This window comes from Periplaneta americana, chromosome 8 (assembly GCF_040183065.1).
Source record: "Periplaneta americana isolate PAMFEO1 chromosome 8, P.americana_PAMFEO1_priV1, whole genome shotgun sequence".
NCBI classification, from domain to species: Eukaryota; Metazoa; Arthropoda; class Insecta; order Blattodea; family Blattidae; genus Periplaneta; species Periplaneta americana.
The window spans coordinates 3,247,839-3,268,864 of NC_091124.1; the positions used below are offsets into that span (position 1 = coordinate 3,247,839).

A 21,026-nucleotide genomic window follows, 5' to 3' on the forward strand; every position below is an offset into this window, starting at 1 on the left:
TTTAATAGAGTTAAAGGGATTAGTTTAATTTGTAAGTTTTCTTTTAAATTCGGGATATTGATTTTCTGTTTTAATTCTTGAACCATGGATATGAAATGAAATATAATGTTGAAATATCATTATGATTAGATGAAAATATTCATCTTTGCACTAAAAATAAAATATATGTTCCAGTATTATTTATTTATTTTATTTAATGCTCGGACACTTGACACAAAGTCATTCATCTACGTACTTCCCAGTAAAGTTCGCCTGTTGACTTATGCTGAAAGTCTCTTAATGTATTGCACTTTTGAATGTGACACTATCACTATCTTTGCACAAAACACAGGATGGTGATGGCAAATCTGATGAAGATGTTCCAATATCATTATGATTATATGAAATTATTTAACTTTGCACCAAAAATGTCCCCATATCATTATGATTAGATGAAAACATACATCCTTGCACCAAAATGAAATATAATTCCAATATATGATTACGGTTAAATGAAAATATTCGTCTTTACACAGTTAGCTGGGACTGGCAGTACTCATCCTTTCAACTCCCTACAAATTCCTAATTACTTGCATCAATGCTGCATGACTGTGAAGTTATCTAACATTGGTAGAATTGGTGACAGTGAGATGGTATTTAGAAAGCTGAATCTGCGGATTAGTCATAGAATTACCTCACATTCGCCTTATAGTTTAGGGGGAAAAACGTAATACGGCGAACGCAAAGCTCCGCCCACGTCCCCTTTCCACTTTTCCCCTACAAGCTCACCACACACCCTAGCGGGAAAGAGTGGAAATAGAGGTTTAGGGTGGGGTGACATCTAGTGTAGGAAAGTGGAACAAAAAGAGTAACGACATCTACGAATCAAAACAGGAACTTCGTCCTGTCAGTCTCTCTCTCTCCCCTCTCTCACTCTCTCTCTCTGCAGCCTCTCCTTCTCTGTTCTTGCTTCATGTCTCTCTCTTTTTTTTTCTTACGACTTCGCAGAAGGGCAGATTCGATCCGAGAAAGTTCGTAACTAAACCTAAACGCACGCTTTTTGATCACGCTTTAGACCTCTCGGCTACCGAGGCGAGTTGGGGGTACAAGGGAAAATGAATGTATTTATGTTTAAGGGAACTGCCATAACGTATTGTAGAAGGGGACAATGACCGAATAGCGTGGGTAGAAACTGGTGGGCTTGTGAATGTCGCTTGGTAGGGGTTGACAACGGGGGTGGCATAAGTGTTAACGCGCGGAGCTTCATTGTGTCCGTGTCGAACTTCGTGTACAGACGTAACCACGTGTATAATGATGATCCGTACCGAAGACGTGTACTTCTTCCTGAAAATGTCCAGGTAGAATTTGAAGGCGGATACGGTAAGGTACTGTGAGGAGCATGGACTACTTGCTAGTCATTACGAGTGTCCAACCCGTGGGAAAAAAAGACTATTGTGTTACTTCGAGGATGTGCAAAGTTAACAGGTGAGTGTTGTTTAATGAAAACCACATTACATTGTGTTGTGTTGTGTCAGTACATGTTGTGGACAGTTGTCTAATGCGTATTGCATTGTGGTTGTGGACAGTTGTCTAATGCATATTACAATGTGGTAGGCAAACCACATTACATTGTGTTGTGTTGTGTCAGTACATGTTGTGGACAGTTGTCTAATGCGTATTGTCTAATGCGTATTGCATTGTGGTTGTGGACAGTTGTCTAATGCGTATTACAATGTGGTAGGCAAACCACATTACATTGTGTTGTGTTGTGTCAGTACATGTTGTGGACAGTTGTCTAATGCGTATTGCATTGTGGTTGTGGACAGTTGTCTAATGCGTATTACAATGTGGTAGGCAGTGATCCATCGAAGCGGGACAGATAGTAGAGAGAGACAGTAGAGAGAGAGAGAGAGCATGCGAGCGAGGTGCCGAGTGGCGCGGGTGGGGATAACTTCCCCTACTGGCGTTCGCCGTAATACGTTTTTGCCAGTTTAGGCAAACCTCGAAAAAAATTCCAATAAAGTGATCAGTCTAAGTGGGATTCAAACCCACACCAGAGAGCAGTCTCAAATTCAGGTTGTATCATCTGAGCTACACTGGTGGTCTTCATTGTGCAACTGTTTTTGTTTTATTTCAGAGTAAGTTCTGCAATGGATGACTTTTCTATTAAAATAGACAATGAAATAGAAAGTGCCAGAAATGTGAATATCAACCAAAGAACAAGACAAGGTTGGCTTCCCTCTCCTGCTCTTTTTAATATTTATGTTGGTGCAGCCATTCTGGACTACTAAAGGAAATTAGAAACTCATTTTAGGCTTGGAATCCCAAATTTAAACACAGTACTGTTTGCATATGATCCAATGATTTTAGCAAATTCATAAAATCAACTACAGTTAGCCACTCAGCTAATGTATTCTATAACATCCATATACAACCTACGAATCTTAGTTAAAAAGTCAGAAGTAGGGCTTTTATAGACAAAATATTTTCCGGAAGAAAAAACACACACACACACACACACGCAAGCACACACGCTCGTGAGTGCAGAGAGAGAGGGAGAGGGAGAGAGAGTTTTTTTTTTTCATTGTTGGTAACTCTATAGCATCTATTAGATGCTTTATGGTTGTGCTAACAGATGGAGTTACTTGTCAACAATATGATGCTGAAACGTGTGTTCAGGTTACTGCCCGGCAACAGTCCTGATGTATTTTTATATTTGTGATGATTGGTTAATTATTATTAACCCGGCACACTCACATTCATACAAATTTCCAGACCCAGGGAATTCTTCTTCTTCAAGAAAAATTCACCAAGAGCAGAGCCCGGGAATCGAACCTGGGACCTCCTGGTCTGGAAGCCAGCATGCTGACCAACAGACCACGGAGGCAGTCTGAGAGAGTTTTTGTTTAAAAAAAAAAAAAAAAAAAAAACGAGAGAGAATATCAGACTTTGACTTAGCAACCATAAATGATGTTCTTTTGTTTTACAAATTTTCAAAACCTACTAATTTCTAAACATGACCCACTGATTAAGTTATTTCTTTATTGTTTTTACATATTATACATTTCTTATGGCAAAATTTAAGTCCTATGTTCTTAAAAAAAAAAAAAGTACATTACCTGTTAATTTTGTATTTAACATTTTATATACCTGTCCATGCTTATTTCCATTCATTTAAAATTCCGTTCGATATTTCACAACTTCTTTACAGTATTGCACCTTATCTCTCTATTTAAGATTCCATACTTCCGTATTAATTACAAAATATCTCTTATTACTAAAATTTCTCTCGATATTTGTGTTTACTTGCGATATTGTTTAACATTTCTCTGATTACAGTATTTATGATTATGTTCGACATCTCTCTGTTTATTTAAAATTTTGTTCCATATTCCTCCAATTACGATTTATTTCGATATTCCTCAATTTAGTAAACATTTATTTCAATATTTTGTAATTTACGATTTTGTTCGATATTCCTCTATTTAGTATTATCTCAACATTCCTTTGTTTATTTACAATTTTTTCCCAATATTAATTTATTCACATTTTTTCAAATAATTTTCTACTTGTTTATAATATCTCAAAATATTTCTCTACTGATGTACCATTTCTCTACATTTCTGTTTGTTTATCAATTATTACTTCAATGTATCTTTCACTACTCTCTATTCTATATTGTCACATTACAACTATTAACTATGTCTGGGAATACAATAGATTTTCCACATTAGAACTCGATGAAATCTGTTATAATTAGCATTATGCACATACAACTAATTCAACAACAAATAAGTTGGTATTGCTTCAAATGACAGACGATGAAATGACAACAATGATATTAAATTTCAATCATTCTCGAGAGGAGTTGACTCATAACAAGAGAGAAACAACAGACAAAACAGTTCAATTGAAACACAACTGCGAAAATTACAACATGCCTAAACATTAATTGAATTCCAGGTATACGACAAATTTGTAACAAAGTGTCGTATACTCACATTAATGTGAAAATATCAGAAGAAGAAAATAATAACTTGGGTGTTCCTAACACCAACGAAAGACCAACAACCGCATGCTGAAGACAATGCAATGCATTTAAATTTGTATGCAATATTTCACTCAATTCGTAGAACATAATTTCACTTTCCAAAAAGGAAGCAAACATGAAGTGATTATCCATGCATCTTGCGTGATAATGCCAATGCAGGGTAATCTACGAAGAAATGCACCACTTATTTTGAAGTAATTTTATGTAAAAAAAAAGTTCATACGAACATGTGTTCGATTCTCAATAATTACAGTGTTGCAACTTTTTCAGTAAAAAAAAAAAAAGTAAATGTCCCACCTACACAAAAGAAAACTGTATGAAAACAAATGTCTGCCAAAGCACCATTTCATCAAATCAAAGCAACTGAATGCTTACAATACAGAATTATATTGATTTGAATAATTTCGAGGGAAAAATTGTTCCAGGGTCAGGCCGAAGCAGGGAGTTATACCTGAAAGCTTGATTTGCATAATACACATCACTGTTCGTTAACAGAAAACCACAATTTAAGTCACACAGAGTTAGTGTGCACTCAATGTTGGTTGCTTGAAGGTTGTCAGCCCACTTTGAGGTTTGTGGATAAAGAGGGAAAAACTGGATCGGTATCTGGTAGAGTTCCCGGATAGCTCAGTTGGTAGAGCATTGGTACGTTTAACCAAAGGTCCCGGGTTCGATGCCCGGCCCCGTAACAATTTTTCCCTCGAAATTATTCAACGAACTATTCAGTTTAACATAATAATTCATCCCACTAGAAAAAAAAATGTTATTTTAAAGAAATTACGCCTAATAAGCAGTTAAAAATTATTTACAATAAATTCGAAAGAAAATAAAATAAAGGAGTTATCATCAGGCATTGGTTTCAGTGAGTTTTCTGAATGCACTTCCGTAGATGTGATTGTTGTAGTTTGAATTTATATTTAAATGAAACGGTTTAATAAAATCGAACTTTCGAAGGCAGTTTGTTCCTAAACGTTGTTGAGGGAGGAAGTAAAGAAGCAGGTATGGCAGAAAAGAAGCAGTTTTTGCTACACGAGAAAAGAAAAATCGTTGAAGAAGTAGACAAAGGAGAGAAGAAAAGCGAAGTAAAGCCTAATATAAAATATGCAAGAATAATTATTCAGTTACTCTTCTCGGGTTCTCAGCCAGGTGAGTTGGAGATTAGCTTCCAAGCTTTCGACGGCTAGCTCTGCCATCTTCTTCAACGCTGCAAGGAACACCAACACAGCATAAGACTGTATTATCCTGATAAGTCTGAAGTAGCCCAACACAGCCTAGAAACTGGCCACAAGATAGATTTCAGCGCCACCACCATCCTGGACAAGACATCAGGTTTCTGGGACTTAGTTATCAAGGAAGCCATCGAAATCCAGCTAGATGGCAATAATTTCAACAGAGACGGGGGTCTACAGCTGAGTACGGCATGGAAACCTGCCATCAATACACTTAGACCACCAGCACACGGCAGACAGTCGGGACCAGCAAGTGGCTCCTGATTGGCTGACGTGTCCACCAACCAGAATGCGCCTGGCGGTCGGGACTAGGAACTAGCTCCTGATTGGCCCGCAGCGGGAAGCCCTACTTTTGCATATATACCGGCTAGACGTGGTCCCACATCACTTCGTCCCTGAAGAAGATGGCAGAGCTAGCTGCCGAAAGCTTGGAAGCTAATCTCCAACTCACCTGGCTGAGAACCCGAGAAGAGTTATTCTACATCAAACACCGGGAAAGCCTCAAGTCATACAATTATTCAGTTGTCAATATGTGTAATTATCATTATGGTACCGATTCTTATTGGTTGCAATATAATATGGATAACCTAATCCAGGTACAGTACCTGTTATTCCATAACGTGGGACTCAATTTGTAGGCAGATTTAATGAATTTTCCGTTTAATGAAAATAATTACAATATCACCTTGAATTCGTTATACTGGCATTGCACTGTAGGGTAAAGTTTGCTAATATTGTGATACTAATAATATTATGATAGTTCTTTTTGAGAATTTATTACAATTTTACTGAGCGAGAGAAGGACCAGTTTTGTGCAGAAATTTGTCCACGAACATTCCCTTAGTACGTTGACGCAAAAAACCGATCTTCCTCAGTAAAATTGTAAAAAAATTCTCAAAAAGAACTATCATAATATTATTAGTATCACAATATTACCAACCTTTACCCTATACGCAAATATTCCGCACATATTTTTTCCAGAATTTAGCAAAGAAAAACTGAGGTGCGCGTATTATTTGAAATACTGTAAGGTTGGTACAATACTGCTTTGCCTCAAACACTGGATTCCTAATCATTATGTAGGATTAATTTCTCTTAAATAAAACACAAATTACAGCGAATTTTCTTTTTTTTTATTTTCTCTCCTAAAATTTGGGTGCGCGAATTATTCGATGGCGCGGAATATTCGCGTATATACGATAATTGTGTAAATAATTTTGACTTATTCTTTAATGAAAATTATTATTACATTTGAATTGATTAGTAGGGGAGTGGTGGGTACAGTGAGACACAAAATATTAAGACACATGTATGCAAGTGATAATTGAAGTATTTTTAAAATAAGAGTGCAACAGAAATAGACATTAAAACATGGAGTATAATAATACATAAACAAAAATGTTAATAGATGAAGGACATAATATACAATGCATGTTTGTCAAAAAAATGCAAATGTCTCACTGTTCCCATTCAGGAGGGTACAGTGAGACACCACAGTGTCTATTAACGGACATTGAAATGATTTACATTTATTTCAAAAGAAAAGAAAGCTTGCTGTCTCTTTATCTTGACATGTTCTGTAGACTTATTTAGAATCATTTTAATGTCTGACTTCGAAACCACTGAAACAACTGGAACATTTGGAAAAGAATCTTCCATGGCATTTGAAACTTTTGTGAAAAAATGAAATGAATTTTTGGTGACAACAAAGCTTATTATTATAAGAATTTAATGTAATTCTTTATTATTTTTTAACATTTTCTTAAATTTTGTGAATAATTTTTTTATTTATGAAACCATTAAAATGTAATGTATCCATTATTTTAAGCTACAGTTCCTAAATTGGTTACTAGTATCTTCATTTTTAATGTTAGTTACTGGTAAATGTAATATAATTACAGTTTGTTTTTGCAAATCATTGGTACATGGGAACAGTGAGACGTCTCAGTGTACCCTTCAATGGCATGTCTCACTGTTCCCTTTACGCACAGTTCATTTAAAAATGACGCCGTCACTTCAAAATTAAAACAAGAAAGACGAAACTTTGCCAAACATAATCTCAAATACCATAGTATTAGGTAACAAAACATTCATATTTATATCTCATTTGTATATCCAACATAACCTTCATTAAACACAAACCAAAATTTTACTTCCAGAGTGAAAAATTACGAATTATTTTTTCATCACTCACCTTTATAACTAGAATCAAATCGAATATGAAAATACTGTTACTTTACTCATGCAACATACAACTGCACTGTTACCAACATCTCAACATCAAAATTTACCATCTAATAAAAAATGTCTCACTGTTCTCCCTGTCTTACTGTACCCACTTCTCCTCTATGCTGTGCAGACATTGCATCTCCAAAATGGAACAGCTGAACTTATTGTTACAAAATAAGTTAGTTTCTTTCTTGTAAAGAATGTGTAACAATTTTTAAAAGTAATTTCTACCAGAGGCCTTCACAATTACAATCACGATGGCATGCTCAACAAGATTCAGAACAGAGTACTGGACACAGAATTTTGTTTTCGTTCATGAGCAAAGAGATCTTTCACATGCAGTATATCTATCACACGGAGCCAGCACTTTAAGACAGACTGCCTCAAAATCCGTCTCTTTCGGCCGGGTTTGAACCCATGCACCTCGGATCAAGAACAACTCAAACAGAAATAAAACTTCTTCACTTAATCCATTTTCTTTGGAGAGTTTTGTGTAGAAATACGCAGCTGTTTAGCACTGCATATTCGTACAGATATGAAATATAACTTAAAACGTCTGTCACCACACGAATCTGTTTCACACACAGCTAACCAGGCGGAGGAGCTGTTGCAGCATAAATAGAGTAAAGTGTACCTTTTTGCTCTTCTTGTCTTTCTTCTGCCGCTGCTGCTCTTCCTTCTCGCGCTTCATCTGTAGTTCGAGTTCCCGCTGCAGTAACTGTCTCCTCTTCTCCAGCACCTTCTCATCCTCGTACTCGAGGTCTGTCTGATCCCAGTTCTCCCAGTTCAGATCCGGGCTGTGGGTCTTCTTCACTACTACTGTGGAATGCAGCCGCTTGTTCAGTTCGTCCTTACTGTTTAATTTAGAGTTTGAACCGTGGCCCTGCAGTCAAAACCACACAGTACATACACATTCCACTGCACACAACACAACACAACACAACAGCACCCAATTCATGACGATGTTTAACGCATAGCAAAGCCACAGTGTGCAAGGCTCCAAGCTGCGACCTGCTGCTTGCTTTTCTGTGTCTTTTTAATCAGTCCTACTTAGAGAGGAAGACTGCTACAGAGTATGAAAAATAAGAAAACAATGCCTGAAATCAGACTGCCATAGATTTGGTCCTAAAACTTCTGGCTATCGAGCTGACCTACAGTGTTTCCCAAAAGTCTCTGTATGCTTTAAATTGAACAGTAATCTGTATAGCTCTATTGATAAATTGTCTGTGTTATTAATTTGAAGTAGTTTGCATGATATGTATTATCAATTTCTGTATATCACAACTGATTGAATTGTTTATGCCTTAAATTTAATGAACTTGTTTCGTATTATACATATAGCTCAACTTATGAATGATCATTTGCGTTTGTAAATTTAATAATCTGATTGGCTATGTATTGTATACTTTTAGAAGAGCCATCGATGGCAGACTCACTGGGCTGCTGATCCGGAGCTGCGTTCGGGCTTGGGTTGGATTCCCCTTTGGTCTCAAAGAATGGTTTCTTCCGAGGTTTTCCCCAGCCATGGGACTGAAGCCAGATGGTCTATGGCGAGTCCTCGGCATCACTTCATTTCCCCCTTTGATTTGATTACCTGGTTGGGTTTTTCCGAGGTTTTCCCCAATCAAAAGGCAAATGCCAGGTAATCTTTTGGCGAATCCTCGGACCTACCTCATCATTGTAGAAAATTACTACATTGTAAAACTGTAAAAATTGTAATTGTAATATTGCAAAATTTTTACTTGTTCCACATCTTAAAGCTTCATTGCTCATATAAGATCTATGGAAGATAATAAATGAATGTAGGAAATGTAAGATCAAAATAAAAATGTCACATAATGTGCTTATTGCGTCCAACTCACTCTCCAGATCTCACACCCCTTGATTTTTTAACTCTGGGGTCATCTTAATCATATGTCTACCATGAAAAAACCCAGGACTCTCAACATCTGAAAGGTGTCGGAAGAAATGGGGAATGTCATGAAACACCATTATCGAGAAAAACAAGTTTTAATACCTGAACATTCCTGGTTTTTAATCAGTATACCAAAGTCCAACGTTACCTTACATGAACATTTCCACATTTAATTTTTTTTTCTGTGATTGGACAGTTCTGTAGTCCCAACTGCCACCTATAGAATGTGCTGTAAACCAATTAAATGGCTAAAAATTGAAATTTCCTGATTTCCCTCAACACCCTTTATCTGCAAGCCCTTATTGTCGATACCTGACATGTGACGATGGACATGTTGCAGCTTTTGCATTGGAACAGATTGGAACACATTGACCAACCTGTGCCTGACTCTCGAGAGCCGTTATATTGAGCACATTATGTGGCATTTTCATTTTTAACCGATGTTCCCTATGTATGGAGACTTTTGGGACACCCTGTAGAATGGTAATGTCTTACTGCATTGTAAGCTACAAATTATTTTTTTAGTTAAAAAAACATTTTAATATTATTATTACATCACTGTACACTGTATACACTTTATTCATTTTCTATAGTTCTGATGGGAATGAAATTTCTACCACTTATTGTGAGAGGACACTAAGGTACAGGCCGTCGGTATCTCGTGAAAGCTACCTGCGCATGAGGGGAAGGAAAAATTGGTCCCTCTCTCATTACGCTTTGATTTGCAGCTATAGCTAGCTGTCTTACCCCCACTCTTTACTATGAGCTATGACACACAAATGCATTTGGTTTCACGAGATAACGAATCATCTATAAAACCATACATTAACTTTTTAATACGTCCATTATGTTTGTACTACAGCTCAAATGAATATGCGTCGTTCAAAATACAGAAAAGTACCGATTATCCAAACTATACATGCAATCCGGATAAGCAAAAATCCGGATAATACGGAGGATAAGAGCGCTATGTGGTTTTTGATTGTGTAATCTTAAAGGAACAAAGGTCTGACCCAGTAATGTAGAAAGATATTGCTCACATGAACATAATAAACGAGTTTTTATTCATAAAATATACAGTATGTAATTGATTAAAAATTTTGTTATTGTTCGTGTTGTTCGAAATTATTGATCCTACATCAGATTTGAAATCTCAGCCACTCTACCATCTGAAGTGAACGAAGAGAAAAAGAAAATCTACGAGCCCATGATTCAGTACCTATCAGTGAAATACAACATTGAAAAAATCACAGCTACCGGTCTCTTCTTCGGAGCGAGAGGCACCATCCCGAAAGCCTTTGTAAAGTGGAGGGAAAAATACAAGCTGATGAGAGATCTTCAAGATGCCATTGTCACCACCATTATAAAATTTTCTGTGGCGATATTTTGTCAGCATCTTTATGGCATACATTCAATTTAAATTATACTTGGTTCTATTTTTTTTTATGTCTTAATCACTTCTGTCTGAAACCTGTTTCTATAATTTTTCATTTTAAATTTTATTGTGAGCTATTCTGTGTCCCAGGGCAAACCCAATATATTGGGTCAGACCAATAAATTAAATTAAATATATATATATATATATATATATATATATATACACTAAAGTAATTAAAAAAAAAGTGATCCAGATAACATGGGAGGCCGATAATCGGGACTATACTGTATTACTTGTTTGCATCTAGAAAATTTAACATAAATCAAACACTTTGTTTAAATATTTTAAAATAACAGTAACATTGACACTATCATTAGAATACTTTGAGCATTCCATAACCCAAAGTTGAAGAATTTCTAAGAACAGAATGAAAAATGCAACTTTCGTGGAGAAAGAAGAACAAAATTACATTATAAAATTCAGAATTCAAATATACAAGGCACATAAATTGGGTACAAACGTCTTTGAAAGTAATGGACAAAGTGCAATGAGATAATGTAATACATCCCCATGAAACCATAGCAACAATTAGATGCTAGGCGGAATATACAGGGAGTTTCAGAATAACTATTCTTAATTTTCATTATGTGCTCTCTATCAGTTTTCGTAATAATGTAGTGTTCGGAAATGTTTCCATATTGAGATGCAACAATACGAAGACTATGGGGATTTCTAAGAATCTCAACGTGAAGGGTATCTATCTGGAAGACGTTGATCTAACCTTGAGAATGTTGCATGACAAGGAATATGACGTTGAAGATGATTGTTCTGCATAAATTCGCCATGCTTCATTAGCATTGCCATAAGCTGCTCCATATGCCATATGTATGTCTACTAATTCAACATTAGTAAACTGATGCATTCTTAATGATTTTAAATTTATAATAGTTATTTACGTTCCAAGACCATTATGTAGAACATAAAATACGAGCAAGAAAAAAGTAATTAAATATCAATAGGCCTATAGAAGAATATTAGATAATTCAGTACAAAACGATGACGAATATGATAACATAATCAAGGATCAGTGAAGGCATATTGATATTTAATTAAGTTTTTCTTCCTCCTGGAATACTATGCTCTGTACTTATGTCACACAGGAGGTTTCATAAAATCAACGACAATTTATAGGTTTATCCAAAAGGATAGTCAATTCTGAAACTTTTTAAATTCAAGTTTACTAAAAACAGAAACTTTTTTTAGAGCAGATGTCCATGATTTCCAGGGTCAGTCACTAGGTTTAACTCAACATCCACAGAATGTATTCATAATAATGAAGAACTCGAAATAACATGCATGTTACAAGTTTTAGTAAAAGGTAAAAAGAGTTTTGGGACTTTTCTCTAGGTTTGAAGAATAAATTGATGTGTCTATGGCAGTGATCATCAGAACACTGCACCCTCAGGCTAGTGTCTCTTACACGCGGACAAGACACTGCCCTAGCATGCATTCGTGGCTGCTGGCGGGTATGCTGTCTCCTTATCCCTTGTGCACGATGGAGCATATTTCCTTACTCTCCATGCACTCTACCCATTTAGCAAGTGCTGACAACCACTGGTTATATTTATTTTATTGGGTTATTTTACGACGCTGTATCAACATCTAGGTTATTTAGCGCCTGAATGAAATGAAGGTGATAATGCCGGTGAAATGAGTCCGGGGTCCAGCACCGAAAGTTACTCAGCATTTGCTCGTATTGGGTTGAGGGAAAACCCTGGAAAAAACCTCAACCAGGTAACTTGCCCCGACCGGGATTCGAACCCGGGCCACCTGGTTTCGCGGCCAAACGCGCTGACTGTTACTCCACAGGTGTGGACACACCCACTGGTCTATTTTTTTTTTATTTTTATTGGTTATTTAACGACGCTGTATCAACTACTAGGTTATTTAGCGTCGATGAGATTGGTGATAGCAAGATGATATTTGGCGAGATGAGGCCGAGGATTCGCCATAGATTACCTTGTATTCACATTACGGTTGGGGAAAACCTCGGAAAAAACCCAACCAGGTAATCAGCCAAAGCTGGGATCGAACCTGCGCCCGAACGCAACTTCAGACCGGCGGGCAAGCGCCTTAACCGGCTGAGCCACGCCGGTGGCTCCACTGGTCTATGGTAAGAGGACACATTTCAACAAAAAAAAATGAACTGTGAAGAAAATGTGCCTTCCGTCCTTTTAACAAATAGCGATTCACGTATCGTCAAGTGAGATGTACTGCCTGATAATAGATGTACATATTAGTCAGAACCTCAATCAGAGGAAATTTACATACTAAAGTTCTCTCAATATGATATTCATCAGTAGTTGTTATTATCATAGCAAAACAAACATGACAATGGCGTTGTCTTGGAGTCAGTACTAGCACAGCCATCAAGAGTTAGATGACTCAGACTTGCTTTTGACAAATGGATGGCTAATGAAAATACAAATGCAACTCTTGAGGCTGGAAGCAAAGCAGTGAAGAAAGCAACAATATACTAAGACATAAAAATATAAAAAAAAATATATAGCCTGGAGGAAAATTTTATTTTCCTTCTCACATCACTAATGGAGAGGAAGAGAAAGCTAATGACAAAGAAATTAAATAGCAAGAATATTAAAAATAAACACGATAAAGTGGAAGATGGTGAAAAAATAGACAAGGATTATAGCAGTAGTATGCTTACTAGTATTTTGTTTAATGATTATTTCAAATGCAGAGATTCATCACCCTTGAAATTCAATTCAGGTGAAAAATGGTCGACAAATTTTACCTGCAGCCTTCATCAGGGACAAGATTATTTTACGACATAGGGCCCACGGCCTTACTTCCCTGTTGAAGAAAGCCTTGCTAAGGATTTTATCGTCCTTCTCCACTACTTCGGCAGGATTTGTGCCACGAACCTTGGATCTAATCTCTAGCAGGGCAGTAAACTCAACCACCGAGGACAAAAACAAAGGAAGGAAGAAATAAAATGTTTGTAGTCAAGAAATAGTAATATGCATTACAAGAGCGGTATGTTGAAGTTTTCATGTTCGAGGAAAAGTTTGAAAAAGCGAAACGTAGTTGAGCTTTTTTAATTTCCGAGAATTGAAAGAAAACATACCGCTCATGTATGGTGCATTATTGTGTGCGAAGATCGTTTATTACATACCTGAAAGAGGAATTTCTAATTAGTTGCAATGAAATCTCCATCTTGGTTTCTGTTCAATGACGGCAAATTTGCAAAACAAAAATATCTATCTTCAACATTGTTGCTTTAAAATGTTTTCCGTGTTTACTATACTCCAGAAGGCCGTGATATACGTCTGTCTTTTTTTTTCCCCCAGTCTATGGAATCTTGTTGATTTTTTCACGGCTTCCTTAATGTTACTTGCGTCACGAATGCAGTAACTTTAGTGGAGTTGTAGGGTTTACTTAATTTTTGCAAATATTTAAAAACAATAATTAACAGTGCAATTTAGGTGAAATTGCAGTGGTAAGTTTCCAATTTATAATTATTACTATATTGAACGTCTCTAAAAATAATATGTTAAAAGCCTAAAGCAGTAAAATCAATATGTCACTTAGGCGGTAAGAAGAGGGAAATTGTTATGTGTGTTAGGTTGGGAATACTGAATGTGGAATTTTAGACTTTCCGCCGGATTGGTTTTGTGCGGAAACCAAGCAAATACGCACGATCTCGCACAAAATAAATTATCTTCAATGTTTAGAAACATTTTTGCGAGACAATAAACTTTCACACCTAACATCACCATTATAGAATTTCTTACACAGTGAAGTATAGTAGCTACAAGACAAAATACTACTCAGAGCTTTCAAGTATGCCATCAAGTGTAAGCTGCACTTCAGAGTTTTAGCATAGTAGGTGAGTCATGTCTCATACAAAACGTAAACCAACCTGTTTTTGCTTAGTGTCGCTGTCCTTCTTTGCTGCCCGTTGTTTTGATGGACTAATCAAAGTATGGGTGTTTGCGTATCTGAAAAGAAAGTACAATACATCAGATGGTAAGGGCATAATTAACTACATTACATTCCTCTCTTCAGGAAAAGGCTAAGTACATTCCCTCGTGAACATAAAAATACCATAGGCCTAACTTTATTAACGGAAAAGTATTTCGTAAAAATCGACTTCTTGTATTAAGGGGAGAGGATGGTATTTTTTTGTAAAAAATGGGTAAATTAAAAAAAAAAAATTCTTTAAAATACCCTGTGATATGTGTGGAATGCATAGCATAACATTTTGTGGGTATTTGTACCCTTATCGGATGTTGAGTCGCCATTTTTAAACTTCCTGAGTTATGGATTTTTAAATCACTCGCCACTTTTATTGTTGTTTCCGGTAAATTAAATTTAAAAAAAAATTTTTTTTTCTTTAAAATGCTCCTTGATATGTGTGGAATGCATTGCATAACATTTTGTGGGTATTTGTGCCCTTATCGGATGTTGAGACGCCATTTTTAAACTTCCTGCGCTATGGATTTTTAAATCACACACCCGCTTTTATCGGTTTCCAGTAACTTCATTTTTTTTGCTACATTGCCAGACAAAAATGGGTATAATTTCTGAACTATTAAAGACACATGCATGAAATTTAGAACACACATTCTTTAAACTATTAGGAAACTTTTCTCTGTAACAGAATTTTGTTAATTGATTTCATTTTAAAAATACGTCCGTTTGTTTGCAAAAAAGGAAATCAGAAAATTGTTATTAAACTTTAATTGTTTATTTTACAAATGTAGGGACTAATATCAAAATTCTGTTACAGACAGTTTGTAGAACATGCTTTTGTGAATACATTTCAAAAAATTGTTTGAATCTATCTTTAAAAACGGTTTACATATATCGGTTTTAGTACAATCCTGCATTGGGTACATTTTTTTTTTTTTCAAATTTGGGCCCCCAAATATATATATATATATATATTTTTTTTTTTCAAAATATTTTTATTTGGTTGAGTTGCCTCAGCTATGAGCTCTCCACATACAAAAAAATTACTGTAATATTTTACACCAAATAGGAAAAAAGTTTTAAAAAATACCATCCTCTGCCCTTAAACTGGTGCATGAAATAATTAACCTTTATATTTTATTGCTTTTCAAGATCCAGACATCATATAATGTTACAATATTCAGTGAATGTAAAAAGTATTTGAACACCGATAAACTTGAAAGAACTATTATAATAATCGAAGACCTCCCTGCAATAAGGATGTAAGCAACAAAATTGTAATTCATACATCAGGAGAAAAGAAAATAATAATTTAAGGGCATATTTTATTAAGCCTGCATATACTATCACAACCATTTGACTGAACAAGAATTCAAATTTATTCAGCTGTTGAATGTATAATTTATTCTTATAAATAAATGTTTTAAAGTGGAAAGATGAAATACAGACTGCGATTAAAATAGAATCTAACACACCTTTAAATACTTTACTATACGCTGATGATCAAATAATTATCCAGGAAACAGAAGATAACCTACAAAGAGCAGTGTATAGATTAAGCCAAAACGCAATATTTTACAATCTAACTATATCTGCAAACAAAACAAAGATAATGGCTTTTAAAGGGAAAAATCCTGTTAGATCTAAGATAATAGTAAATGGAAACATTTTAGAACAAGTATCCCACTTCAATTATCTAGGATGTGATATTAGTTTTAATTATGAGAAAGATATTGAGAAGAAAATTAATAGATTTCAGATGATATGTGGAACAATTGGAAGAACTTTAGGAAGAAAAGCGAGAAAAGAAACTCAAATGAAATTTTATAAAGTTATGGCTGTACCTACTCTTATATATGGCTCTGAATCATGGACAATAACAAAAAAAGAAGAATCACGTATACAATCAGCAGAGATGAAATTTATGAGATACGTAAGAAGATGCAATAAAGCCGATAAAATAAAAAATGAAACAATAATATCAGATTTAAATATTTTCTCAGTACACGACATGGTAGAAGAAAATAAAACAAAATGGAAAGATCATGTTGACAGAATGGCAGAGAATAGGCTACCAAAGAAGATAATGAATTATTGCCCGATCGGGAAAAGGGATCTGGGTAGACCTCGCAAGAGGTGGCTGGACGATAGAGACCGGAACAGGTGATATCACCTAAACCTTGAAGGGAGAAGAAGAAGAAGAAGAAATAAATGTTTTAAAATTACTTGTTCTAAGTATACATCACATATTTTCCTTTGGATTGAGGTTCTGTACAGTAGTGGGGGAAAAAAAAACCGGACCGACCCTTGTAGTTGATTTCAGAGTCTTGTTCACTCCAGAGCACGATAGACTGGTAACTGAGACTTTCGTGGTTCGAATCCTGTCTGGGAAGGAAACTTTTTTTTTTTTGTTCCTTATTCAAATTTATTCGTAATACTTTTCGATTGCAATGATATTTTACTACTTAATTAACTTATTCCCTTTCTTTCTTATACCGAATTTTGCACACCTCTACTCCCTCTTACTTATCTGTCCGATTCCACAGTCTTTCTCAGCATCATAACTTAAATACTCGGTCACAATATGACAACACGCTAGAAATACCACTCCACACATCATCTCTTTATTCTTCATCTTTCACTGTTGCTACTTCTCGTCACTGGAATTCTCTCCCGCCTGAAGTCAAGGGCTGCCGAACTTTAATTTCCTTTAAATGTAAATTAGAAAAATATCTTATAAGTTGCCAGACCTAACGCGTTGCAAATATTTAATGGAATGTGTTCCACTGTATTTATTTATTTTTTTCTTATTTTTATTATCTAAATCGTGTTTATTTATCACTTAACGCCAATATGTATCCCACTGTGTTGTTTTTTTATTATTAACCTATTTTTTTGTGTACATTTTATTCAGTTGTCGGTTTCTGGTTTAATTATGTGAATTCTACTTAATTGTCGTCTAATACTAATATGTATACTAATGTGTTTATTTTTATTTTTACTGTGTATACATTTATTTTATTGAATTATCGGCTTCTGTTTTTATGCTATTTGTATTTGAGTCTAACAACATTAATATGTATTCCACTATGTTTATTTTTATTTTATGAGGTAAATTTTTATGTAACTACTTCTTTTGATCTCATTATGTACCTAAATTGTATCAGTATGTAATTAATTCCGATCCAGTTTTATGTTAAACTATGTAAGCAAGTTTCAATCCTGGTTGAGTGTAAGAGAAGGCCTTATGGCCTTAACTCTGCCAGGTTAAATAAAGCCATTATTATTATTATTATTATTATTATTATTATTATTATTATTATTCCCAGAACATTAATTTTACCCGCAATCGAAAAGTATTGGGAATAAATTTACACAAATCACATTGGTAATTCAATTACAACTATGTTTTATAGAAATCGATGTGTTCGAATACTTGTTAAGCTCACTGTATTTTAAAACAGGACAAAAGAAACAGAAACGCTTTCTTCTTAGAAAGCCTAATTAAATTTCTAACACACTAGAAGTAACTAAAAACTGAATACATCATATAAACATACCGGTTACACAAAGAAGACACCAAATGCAAATTACCTAAAAAGTGCAGGAGAAAGGACTAAACCCACCTTAAAGAATTATTCTGCATTGCATCTCTAGAGCGATATCTGTCTACTCTGGTCCCCAGCGGACCTAATCCGATTATTGTCCGCACAAAGCGCCACCAGCGAATATGGATTATAAAGAATGGACACTGAGCGAATTTTCCTGTGTTTTGTTTCTCTGTGCTCCAGCGTTTAATTCCACTTTCAAGCGCTAGAGGTTAGTGTAATCGAGCATACGCTAAGATAATAATTGAGAATAGAGTTGAGACACAGGATCCAAACATCGCCTACCTTATTGCATAATCCAGTAACGCTTTGCTTCAAATAAATTCAAGTTAACAGCTTTTCCTTATTTCTCAGTGACAAACTAGTAGTAATAATAATTTTTTATATTTCAGATATAATAAATTATATTACAAAATAATATAATACATTATAACATTAAGTATCGAATTCGTTTAATATTTGTATACAATATAATATAGGTATATGGTTTTACTTCTCGTAAGAGTTTTGTTTTTCCATTTTCAGCGCTATCAAATCATTACATATTTTAATTGTTGTTGGGGTCAACGTCTCAACTCTCATTATAAAGGAACTCTAGAGTCTAGAAATTACAGTTAATGACGGATTTATTATTTTATGGATCCAATTTATTTTGAGTACATAATGTACCTAGATGTATTAATTATATGTGTTATATTTCCGCTGTGTCGACTGCTAGCTGGTGTGATGTCAGCGCCAAATCTAGGGAGAAAGCAGAATCTCACGCTTTAGCTGGCTTGAAGGTCATTGAAATCAGTCCGGCTACATCAAAGGTACCGACGCGAAGTGTCCATTCTTTATACTCCCTATTCGCTGGCGCCACCGTCTTCAAATTAAGGTCTTCTCCCCCTCCCCCCAAGATGCACGGCCATAATCGTACACATAAGACTATTTTGTAAGACTGTGAAATAAACGGCCCAACTTTGAAACGTACACGTGTTTGTAGGCTACGAATTTTTCCAAATTTATAAAAGAGTAAATAACACGGTGAAACTAGTGCTCAGGTAGTTTCGGTGATTTCGGAAGTGAAAATCGTTGAATTTAGATTTTTTTTTTTTTTTTTTTTTTTTTTTTTGCGTGAAGATGCAATTAGCTTCTAAAGCTGAACACATCAGTAAAACGTGTAATATCACAATTTCAACACCTTTGAAAAATAACGTCCTAGCTAACAATTATGCCCAAGTTAAGATTACCGGCAATTTAACTTTTTTGAAACAAACGCTGCCGTCTGCAAGCCAAACCAGAGCTGCCAACCAAAATATAAGAAATTCGCTAGCTATTGGTCTGATAAAATTCGCTACATGGGCCTAAGTAAACAGAACGAATGAACTATTAAAACAAACCTCCTAGTGACTGATTTAATAATTAGTTTGCAGTACCGACAATCAAAAATGGTGATGATAAAAAAAACGTGACGAATTAATGATGATTGTTGAATATATTGTTGCGATAACTTAATATGTTATTGAGAAATCAGTGAAGTTTTGTTGTTGTTTTGTCAACTGTCCGAAGACAGGTTTGAACCTCATAAGTGACACTAATAAGACTTCACTCGTGAAGCAACTAAGCCAGGAGATAATGAGTTAGCAAACTGATATGCCTAAATGCATTTATCGAATTTAAATAATACTGTAATCAGTTTCCCTTAATTTTAAAATCCAATTGAGGACCGTTTTTGCAAAACTTGCTAACTGCAAAATTTTCAAAATTGAGATTTTGGTGGATTAGTTAACATAAGACAGGCCATTTCAGTTTTTTGGGTTTCCTATAAAATTTAGTTTTTACAGTTAGCAAATTTTGCAAAAACGGTCCTCAATTGCTCTCCTGACAAATTACTTAAGATTTGACGAATTTAACAGATTTCTCTTCTCGGAATTAATACCTCCAATGCATAGCGAACTCCTTCCACATCTCTTGAGTTAGGGCAGTACAAATAGTATTGTATTTTGTATCTAACGTAATGTTTGAAACAACGTCGTCACTACAAAGGTTCTCCTTATAACCTGAACGATTGTTGGGCTTATTCTTTAAGACGGACACTTCGCCGCGATTTTACCAATAAAGAATTTCGACTCGCAGTGATGCCAAATGTACGATAATTAATATTATCAATAGCTGCACGAAACACATTATCGCGCAAAGAAACGTACAACAATTATGAACTTGGTTTAATGAATTTTTATTACTGAAGGACACAAAGAATTCTAAAGCGATTAGTGGCACATGGTTGGCATTTATTGCTTGTTTTCATTGTTGCATTTGATCGTCACCCCTCCTCCTTCTCTCTCTCATCTCATCTGTTCGTTCGAAGAGATGATACCGTTCACAAATCGATATACTAGTAAGGCAGAATTCCTAGAATATTCCCAACAATCGAAAAGGAATCATCCAAATGTACAGGAAATTTTCACGGATGGATCGAAAATGGATGAAGGTACGGGAGCGGCATACTATAATAAAACCAATGGAGAACAGAAAGTTATTGGACTACATAAATATTCCTCTATTTTTATGGCAGAAATTAGGGCCGTGGAAGAAGCACTGCTCTCCATACGTAGTAGCCAAGAAGCCTGTATACGGATACTCATCGATTCGAGGAGTGCAC

At 35.4% G+C, this 21,026-nt stretch overlaps 1 protein-coding gene across 5 annotated transcripts in view; it reads right to left on the reverse strand.

The window, feature by feature from the left end:
* Positions 1-21,026, reverse strand: part of LOC138704413 (zinc finger CCCH domain-containing protein 13-like) — a 124,607-nt gene that overhangs the window by 96,016 nt on the left and 7,565 nt on the right. For all 5 annotated transcript variants that reach the window (XR_011333343.1, XM_069832264.1, XM_069832261.1 and 2 more), the window contains 2 exons: positions 14,722-14,800; positions 8,123-8,371 (listed from right to left, as the gene is read on the reverse strand). Coding sequence is in view for 4 of the 5 variants with exons in the window: in XM_069832264.1 (XP_069688365.1) it covers positions 8,123-8,371; positions 14,722-14,800 (328 nt within the window). In the remaining variant the exon portion in view is untranslated. The remainder of the gene's footprint in view (positions 1-8,122; positions 8,372-14,721; positions 14,801-21,026) is intronic.